General features: G+C 55.5%; 2 protein-coding genes across 2 annotated transcripts; both read left to right on the plus strand.

The window, feature by feature from the left end:
- Positions 1 to 1,105: 1,105 nt before the first annotated feature.
- NCLIV_035210 (conserved hypothetical protein) lies at positions 1,106 to 3,963 on the plus strand (the record flags this gene model as incomplete). The annotated part of the gene is made up of 4 exons (XM_003883722.1): positions 1,106 to 2,382; positions 2,662 to 2,768; positions 2,868 to 3,229; positions 3,709 to 3,963. The coding sequence occupies 4 exons, from the start codon at positions 1,106 to 1,108 to the stop codon at positions 3,961 to 3,963; spliced, it is 2,001 nt and encodes a 666-aa protein (XP_003883771.1).
- A 2,529-nt stretch (positions 3,964 to 6,492) lies between these two features.
- Positions 6,493 to 8,202, plus strand: NCLIV_035220 (hypothetical protein; the record flags this gene model as incomplete). The annotated part of the gene is made up of 3 exons (XM_003883723.1): positions 6,493 to 6,691; positions 7,329 to 7,499; positions 8,012 to 8,202. 3 exons carry the CDS (start codon positions 6,493 to 6,495, stop codon positions 8,200 to 8,202), a joined length of 561 nt encoding a protein of 186 aa, XP_003883772.1.
- Positions 8,203 to 9,069: the final 867 nt, after the last annotated feature.

Consider the following 9,069-nt stretch of genomic DNA (forward strand, 5'->3'; position numbering starts at 1 on the left):
TTCACTTTCCCTCCTGAGCTCGAGAAGCAGATGCGAAGCGCCCGATGGCTCTTCCGGTTCGTGCTGGAACCGCCGAGTGGAGAGGCCGGGGCGCTACCCCGTTTGCGTGAAGCTCTTCGAGTCTGAAAAGGCACGAGCCACTCGACCTCCACAGCGCCTTGCAGGGGAGGAAACCAGAACGCACCCTCGCTGTCGATTTCCCTACGAAGCTCCACGGAAGAGTCGCCTTGCGTGCTCGGCGCCTCGTGAAGGCGACATGGAAGAGGACACGCCAGTAAAAGAAGAGAAAGACGAGCGGAACGAACCGACAGCGGGAGACTTCGGCCCGCCGCCTGACTGGTCGCGTCTTCGCGCCGCCGATACGGAAAGGAAAGGAGACGCGGGGAACGGAAGGGAGGGACAAAACGAGAGACGGGTGGCCTCTAGGGACCGCAGTGGGGAAGATGGCACTGAACTGGACCTGCAAGGACACAGACACAGGAGCTGCGCGCGCCGTCAAAAGGTTCTCCAGGATGTGTCCGTGGTGCTCTCGGACAACATTTTCGCACGCGGTACCATTCGGGAGACTCGTAGAGGTGAGTCCAGTGCGCCTCGTGACGCACGCACCCGTGGCCATGTCAGTGCTTTTCTGCTTGCCTGGCGTTCGATTCGCGGGCCACACAAAGTAGTCGTAACGGGAGGACGTGGCGGGATCCTTCTTTGGACCGGGCAGTAGTTAGTCACAGTGCTACTGCGATCTTGTTCTGTCCCTCCGGCCACTCGAGATGCGGGACGGGACTCCCTGACGAATATTATGCGAAATGTAGGTAGCTCACTCCATGCAGAAAAGGACCACTGCTTTTTTGCACAAAAACCGTCGACGCGTGTGCGCGTGTGGGCGAAGCTGTACTCGACATCGCATTCCCTTCCCGGGCAAAGGTCGCACACGCAAATGCGCTTCCGTAGCCGCTCGCGTCTTTTTCCTGTTTCTTCGCCCCGTCCAGAGTCGCCGATTTTCCCCAGGCGTCTGCTAGCCAGAGATTCGACGATCGCAGCGAGACTTCGATGTGCGGGCGCAAAGCTCCTCGGGCACTTCCCATCGCGGTCGCCTGGACGATTCTTTCAGATGACGGGACGAACACTTGAAACCGACGCAGCGTTACGGCCGGATTCCCAAGAAGGCGCGTCTGGGTCGGAGCAGCTCTACGGGGCCGATGTGTTGATAGGTTTCTCTCCGTTTCCCCAGCGAACTTGCGGGGAGGCTAGGCCTCTGGGCACCGGCACTGTAGGAAAAGGAGACACCCAGCACGAGGCAGGGACTCCAGGTCATGAAGGCGACGCACGCAGTGGGGAGGTTCGGAAGCTCGCCGTCGCCTCCGCGCAGAGGCAGAGATTGTCGTTGTGTTGCTTTAAGCCATCTACGGGCGCAGTCAGCCGTCAGGGCGTCTTCCCCTCTCACGTCGGTGTGTGCCCGCCGTCTGAGACGGCAGGCGAAGCGGCGCGCACATCCAGGTCCCCAGTTGCCTCTGTCGTGGAAAAGAAACGGTCCCGCGCCGAAAACACAGAGAGTCCTGGCGAAGCAGTCGGCAGCGCTGCGGCCGTCTGCATCCGTGATCTGAAGACAAGGAACATGGATGAGGCACATCCTTGTGTGGCGGAGACGAGATTGGTGTCCTCGAATCTCACGGAAAGAGGACCCGGGAATGCTTCTCTTGGGGATAATGCGCTTCGTCCAGATACTCTTTGGATTGCCGCGGTTTCTGTACCAACGCTGTTGAAGGTTTTCGACACGATTGCGGGACCTGACGAAGCCGACCTCGTGACGCAGTGGCGAGACCAGGCAAACCGAAACCGGGGAAGCAGCGAAGACCCAGCGTCGGAGAGCAAAGGCTCCCAGAGAAGCGCGCCGGAGATTCCTTCAACTGACACCTATGCGGAACGCCCCGCCAGCGACTTGTCGGTAGCGTCAGCGTGGCGGAAGGTCATGTGTGCCGTGAACGACGCACCACTGGCTGGAGGCCGCACGATGCCTCGTGTCGTTTTGTTGGAAGCCGACGACCGAATGGAGAACGGGGAACGCGCGGATGCCAACCAGGCTGGTTTCCGTCAAAAAGGAAGGCAGGAGGCTCCGCGACGTGCACCTGAGGACAGCGATCTGCCCAAGAGACGCGATTCCCTGCCGGACAGCACCGCAGAAAACACGCGAGTCACCGGGGCCTCTGCCCCAGACAGTTACATACAGCGGATGCACAGGAAACTAGAGAGAAAATGCGAGGTGCCGGTCGTCAGTCTGCATGTTTCAGAGAGAATGCGGATCAGACTGGAGCAAATGCAGGCTGCTATCCAGGTCATCGCTGCTTCCGAGTCAGTGACGAATCTCGCCCGCTTCGACGGCATGAGAGAGTGAGCGAAGATTCCACACTTTGGTGCACGCGATTGTGTCAACACCGTTGGAGTTGCTCACATTTTGAGAGCCAGACCGTGCGGCGCAGGGCCCTCGGGAGTGTGGTGAAAGGGTGGAGCAGATGGACACTTCTCTCTCTTTCTGTCCATCGTTGCTGAGTCTGCAGCATTTCCGTTCGACCCTACCCGGTCGTTCTGCCTTGAGCGCCCTGTCTCTCCGACCTACCCCGCGGATGTTCACAGCATCTCTCTGCTGACAATCTGGTGTGCGTTTTGCAGTGCCGAAGAAGAGAACCTGGACGAGGCTTCACGCCCCTACTGGGTTTCTGTGTTGCGTCGACGGTCGCAAGGCTTTACCGACGAGGCAAAGGAATGCATGCTGGCCGGTACGTGGTCAGAATCGCATAGAACGTTGCACTGCATTCTTCCTCAGTGCAGACAGCTGAACTGGAAGCCTTTTTCGGACTGTTTCCTTCTGTTCACAGGTGCCTACGCTCTTTCGCAGTTCGCAACCACAAAACTGCTGGATCAGGCGCTAGCTGTCCGCACAGCACTAGCAGAGACTCTTTCCCGAATAATAGACGAGTCTGAGATTCTCGTCTGGGTTTCGCCTGCCAAGCAGGTTCCTGAAGAATTCCGGGAGTCTTCAAAACCTGCGGCCCCAGTGGCGAACGCAACGGAGGCCATTGGCAGGTCCGAGACTCCAGCGTCAAACCAGGCGGCCGACGCTTACCTCGGCGAGAGGTGGATGCACAATGCTGCAGAACTTCTGGGCCTACCTTTGCTTCAGCTCCAAAATGGCGTTACGCTGTTAGGGCGCGCTGGAACTGACCGAGGCCTGCTTGAGGTGAGGGCGCGAGGCTTATCCGCGCTTGCCTCGCGCGCGGAAAGTGTGGCGATGTGGCTCCAGAAAGGTTTAAGTTAGCGGTCCGACGCGTGTAAACACCTTCACAGAGATGGCCTTCCCTCTGATAGGAAGGAAAGTGAGATGGGAGAGCCTTCGTGTGGAACGGCAACTGCTTTTTTTCTTTCATATCGATTTTTCTCACGGATAATGGGAGACCAGACACCGTCGTCATACACGCCGAGACGGTGTGTGCCTGGCCTGCCGAAAGCGAGCGACTGGACAGGAGAATACTTCAAATTTCTCCTTTCGCGTTACTTCAGCAGTGCCCGGGAAATGATACACAAAAATTGCATGCGCACCCGTACCCGGGAATTCTTGTGTACTAAGTCTCCAGTCGTGTCATCGACCAAGGATGTGCCAGTATCTCTTCTCTTTTCAGGTGGCGCGTATGTTGACAAACCTCTGACGGAAACTCTCAGAAAGTAACTCTTGAGTTGCATGACGCCGTTGAGCGATGTGGCGGAGGCGGCGTTCCGTTTCAGCAGCAGGCTCCCATGCGCGGTAAGAACTTCTGGGACAGACGGTGGAAATGGCGAGTTCCCAGAATCTTTCTTTTGGGTGTGGACTGCCACGAGCCCGGACGTGCGTCGACGCCTTTCTGGGCTTCCCAGATGCTTTGCTTATGCGGGGATGTGCTTCGTTTACGTCTGTTTCCTTGGTTCAAGGAGCTTTGACGTGCTGTTGACAGAACCGCCCTTCTGTTGGTATATGTGTCAGTTCCATGTTGAGGCGCGACAGCACACTAGTATCGCGGGAATAGAGGCAAGCGGGGGATGATCTTCAGAGGGAGGGTTTGTGGGATGACACGGCAGGAGCCTTCGGCTCGTCGCCTGGTGACAGCAGTGAGTCGTAGAGGCCCAGTGACTGCTCCGTTGCATGAGCTAAGTTCATTTCAGTGTATACGGTTCTCTTCACACTGGGTTTCCGGGAAAAATATTTTGAGGAAGCAACGGCGTCGAAGTGGAACAGGAAACGTGTACGTGGCGTTTGACGCTCCTGGCGGCATTTCTATGTCTGGAGCCGCACGCGGTATACGAAAGAAAACCAAGACACTCCGCTGTGGCACCAAATGATGTTCGCAGTGGTAGTAAATGAGTCATCAAACGGTTGATTCTAGGTCACTCCACCGAGTACTGGCTGCGATCTGGTAACGAAAAGCCCACCAATCAGCTAGCGTTCGTTGAAACTCGTTAGTCTAGAACGGGGACTGTGGCCTACTTGTGCACTGCCCGGCCGAACTTTCGCACGGGACTGTGGAAAAAACTGTGGAATACCGCTGATTTGGATTTCTATCAAGGATCTATTTGAGTTGGCCAGACAGGACACTGGGGTGCTCGGAACGTTAAGGGCAGTCGGAAGCACTGCTTGGCGGGTGGAAAAAAGGGGACTCTGCCATCCCGTACGGCGTGTCATCTTGCCATCTGCAGAACATGTTTACCAAAGAGGGGATACCTGAAGTTCGTCAAGGGACGTAGAACCTCTGAACATATGAACGGAAGGTTCGACGATACGGAAAAAACTCGGGGAAACAAGATACCTGATTTTCGTTACCGCAACAACCTGCCACAGCCCGTTCGGCTCCCCGTACCAAATGCTTGACTAAATGCCCGCGAGTGCCGATGCCATGGTTGCCAATTGAAGCTGTGCCTCGAAGAAGCACGAATCGATTCGACGCCATCCGACTTCCCTTCTAGAGCACTCACCTGCAGGGAAGAAGTTACAGGCAACAAACAGAGGACCTCTCTGATGTAACACGCCTTCGGGTTGGCCAGACTGCTGCAAAGGAGCACCTGAATTGGTACTCCAACTGTAATTATGCACCGTCCAGTTTTGGTGGAAGACTTGTACCCAAGGCCAAACCCGTGGCAATCGACTGGCCCTGTAACACCCGCGGATCGCTAGTCAGAAGAATTGGTTTTTTCCGGTTCTCGAATCTCACGAGACACAGGAGTGTGTGCGAGCCTCCTGACGGAAAAAGCAAGACAGGCTGCTTGACGCGAGACTTGGTCCCCAGGCTTCCCCCAAGAAGTCCACATGGATCCCTTCTGGAACATAACTGCGCGACTGAAGCTAGAAAAATGGCATCCTGCGAGGAGTCAGAGTACCTGAACATGTCCTTTCGAATCCCGAGAGTCTGTCGCGAGTCACGACACGGTTGGGACTTAGCTCACCGAACTTAGGGCAGGCAATCGATTGTCGTCGTGGTGAGGATCGCCGAGTCCTGAAGGTTGATTTCTTTTGTTGCCGGTTGCGTGCACACGTAGCGGACGGGTCTGTCGCCGGTTTTCTGTATCACGATTCTGACCGTCTTGCCCGCCGCCTGGAAAGCGTAGTAGCATGTCGTCTGAGGGTTCACTCGGAATCCCGTGGGTTCCGCCGTCAGATGCACATTCGGGCCCTCAACGATGAATCGCTGGGTGGAAGGTTTGGCTACAGAGTTTTCCATTTTTGGCTTGACAAGTGGGGAAACCAGGCGGAGCTTCCTGCGCACTTCGTGCGGCGGAAGAAAGGGAACGTATTGTTTCTCCTGGAGACTGGCCCAGAAAGCACCTGAGGCTGCGTTTGGTGACGCAGTTGCACGGTACTCGTTCACCGAAATTCACCGGTGGGTTTTTGTTTTGCGGATGAGCAGATAGTTGCTGGTTCAAGCGCGTCGGCTTTGAAACGAATACGAGCGATACCAGATATGTCGGGATGTCACGGGAAATGAAATGAACGAGAGGAGACGGAACTGCAGCGCAGCGCCTCACCGTGTAACGTCCGGCTTTTTCCCTCCAGAGCCTGAGCCGGCAAGCTATGCGACGCTCCCCGGGTACTCTGCACGGCTCCTGGAAACATGGGTAATGGAGACAACCGACATGCGCGCCGCTCGTCCCGTCCCCTTGAGATTCGGATTCTCTGCGCACTGTTGGGGCGGCGAGAGAGCCCAACCAAGTTGCCAAATCCCCCTGCTGGTGACATCCGGTGCTGAGTTGCCACACATCAGTTGTTTCAAAACGTTTCTTCCTTCATTCCAGAAGTTTCCGCTACCGCAAGGGTTGCTTTCTGTTTCTTCCCCAAAGGTACATTTGTTGGTTAATCGGTCTTTGCTGCAAGGCACAGTGTCGATTTTCTGCGACGCAGTGTCGCCACCAGCTTGTGCCCGATCGCCTGTGCGCGTGGCTAGTCCCTCGAACTTTTTTTCCCACCCCGTTTTCGTCACAATGGCGCAGCCTCAGCTCCCGGTTTACAGCATTTTCACGATCAACACACCGTCAATGTCGGTGACAATATCGTCCGACGACACTCCGTTGCCTGCAGAGCTTGGCGACGTGAAGCGTCCTGCCAGCCTGGTCACGGTCAACCAAAGCATTGACCCGGGAGCGGATACCGCTTCAACCATCCCCGCTGCAGAACCGGTTGGTAAGCGATAAAGGCGGTGAATTGCACGAAAAAAACACACTCTAATCAGCACACGGAGTGACGAAGGGATTCAGTTGCCAGTTTTCCACCGCTTCGTAGGAGAGAACCGGGAAGCACACGAGCCGTTTCCCATGCCACGGATACACAGCTGCGCCGTTGAGTGCACCGGCGGTTCTGAGGAGGCGTGGCGTCTCCGGGGGCATGACGCTGAGGGCGAGACTGGAAACGCGATTTTAAAGCTGCGAAAATCTCCCGTGAGCGAGTTTTAGGCACCAGGAGAACAGAGGTGGACGTAACCCGTGAGGTGTAAGCGATGGCGGAACTGCGAATCACGTGAAACCCGTGGTGAAAGACGAGTGTGTCTTCTGCAAATCTACGCATGTTCACAGTGTCCCCTTCGTATAGCTCGGCGCAGCCTGGAATGCGCCCTGGCAACTCTTGTGAGGGCTTACTTCTTCTGGATGCCCTTGAAAAAACACACCATTCCTTCAGCTTTTGCGTGTGGTTTGCGGTGATGCGTCGGCAGCTGTAGAAGACGAAGACGCGACGACGATGCACACGCTTCAGCGGTCCACGTTGAACGCTGCTCAGGCTTTGTACGGCGCCATGCCGGTGATTAAGCCTATGGAGGAGGAAGTCGAGGAGGCCTGGGCCGTTGTGGAAAAAGAGGAACCGGAACGCGCGGAACCACACGACTTCACGTATTGGGACAAGCTCAGGCGCCGACACACAAAGACAGAGATCAGAAGATGGACTTCATTCTTCCAAGAAACCCAACAGGACACCGCATTCTACGGCAGGAACATCGGTACATGTCGACTGATCATGAGATGCGTGGCCTTCTTGCAGCGGGGCGCATGGTTTGCTTCGCGCAAGGATGGAGCCCACCAGGCAATGCGTTTGGGCTGATAGTGCTTCGTTGTACTTTCTGACCCACGACAGCAGTGGAGTAGTCACCACGCTTTCGCGAGAGATGTGTTCGGGGAGAACCTCCGTAGATGATACAGAAGCGATTCTCTGTCGCGCGTTGGGTCCATTGCCTTGATATATGCATGACTACGCTTGAACAGAAGATACTGCCATATTCTGGCCCCCCTTTGAAGCGGGTGTCCTGACGCGATGGAATTGTGTCCAGCACCACCCGGCACAAACGAGAGAGAAAAGATATTTTTTGTAATTGGCGTTAAAATGCATTGAGGTCATTCACCGGATTGGTCCCGTTTTGTCGCGAATGTGACGTCACCCTCCCCCTCGGTCTTTGCGCCTCCTTACCAGCCGCGCTGGGTTTGTGTGTGCTGGGTGTTTGCTTTCTGTTCACAGAAGTCGACGTCCCCGCTGCAGCATATTCCCAAGGCGTGTACTTCCAAAGACAACCGGACACAGTGGACGTGAAGGAGTTCAAGTTGCCCACAGAGTCTTATGTAGCTCCGCCTGTATGGATCCGAAGAACACGGGGCACGTGCAATGGACTGTTCCGCTGTGGACCATGTGGCGACAGCCGCGCACTGTGAAGAACGGCGCGGAAGTTTTCTCCTGTTACGCAACTGCCTTGTCTATCGCTTTCTCTTTTCTCTGTTCAACGCTAGTGCGTTCCTCTGGAACGTCTCTACGGGAGTTATGTGGTCCAACTGTTTTTCCGTTTTTTTTCGTTTGTTTAAATAGTGGGAATTACCTGGAGAGCGTTTCCTGCGCGCTACAGCAAGCACCACAGGGCTGGTGACGCAAGTTTCACCGCCCTGGAAAGGGGAGCAATCCCGCGAACCGAGGACTAACGTCCACATTGGCCTCTTTTGTACTCCACTAGGAACTAGTCACTGCTCTTTGAAGACCTCTCGTGGGTTTTGATCGCACGGTTGGCTCCACTAGAGTTGCTCGTCAGTTGTGAAACTCGGGTCACCAGTCGTGTTTGCTGCGGACCCACTATATCCAAAACTTAGTGGTAGCAGACCGGTGAGCGTCCTTGACAAGCGTTCACGCGAAACTAGAGCATTCTACGATCAACCGACCGGTGGTGCTTCGATGTTCTGGCTTTCGAGGAAAATGAGCAGCTTCAGTTTCGAAAGAGACGGCGCCGAAATGACTCAAAGCGCTTTCCTGGACATCTTGCCAAAATAGTGAACAACAGCTGGCGTTATATCTGTACAGGGATTTCCGTGGCGGGGTTGAATGTTAGAATTGCCGCTCTCGCTTCGAGTCAGACCGATGCAGAAGACTTCTCAGAAGCCCTGCATTCAGCTTCTTTCTAGGTGCACGGACCGCGCAGAGGAAGAAACATGAAGATCCACTGCCTTTCACGATGAAAGGAAACGTGGACAGCCAAATGCATTGGAAGCGACAACATGGTACTTCGTTTGCGGGTGTCTGTATCACGTGCCGGT

The sequence above is a fragment of the Neospora caninum genome, chromosome VIII (assembly GCF_000208865.1).
Source record: "Neospora caninum Liverpool complete genome, chromosome VIII".
NCBI classification, from domain to species: domain Eukaryota; phylum Apicomplexa; class Conoidasida; order Eucoccidiorida; family Sarcocystidae; genus Neospora; species Neospora caninum.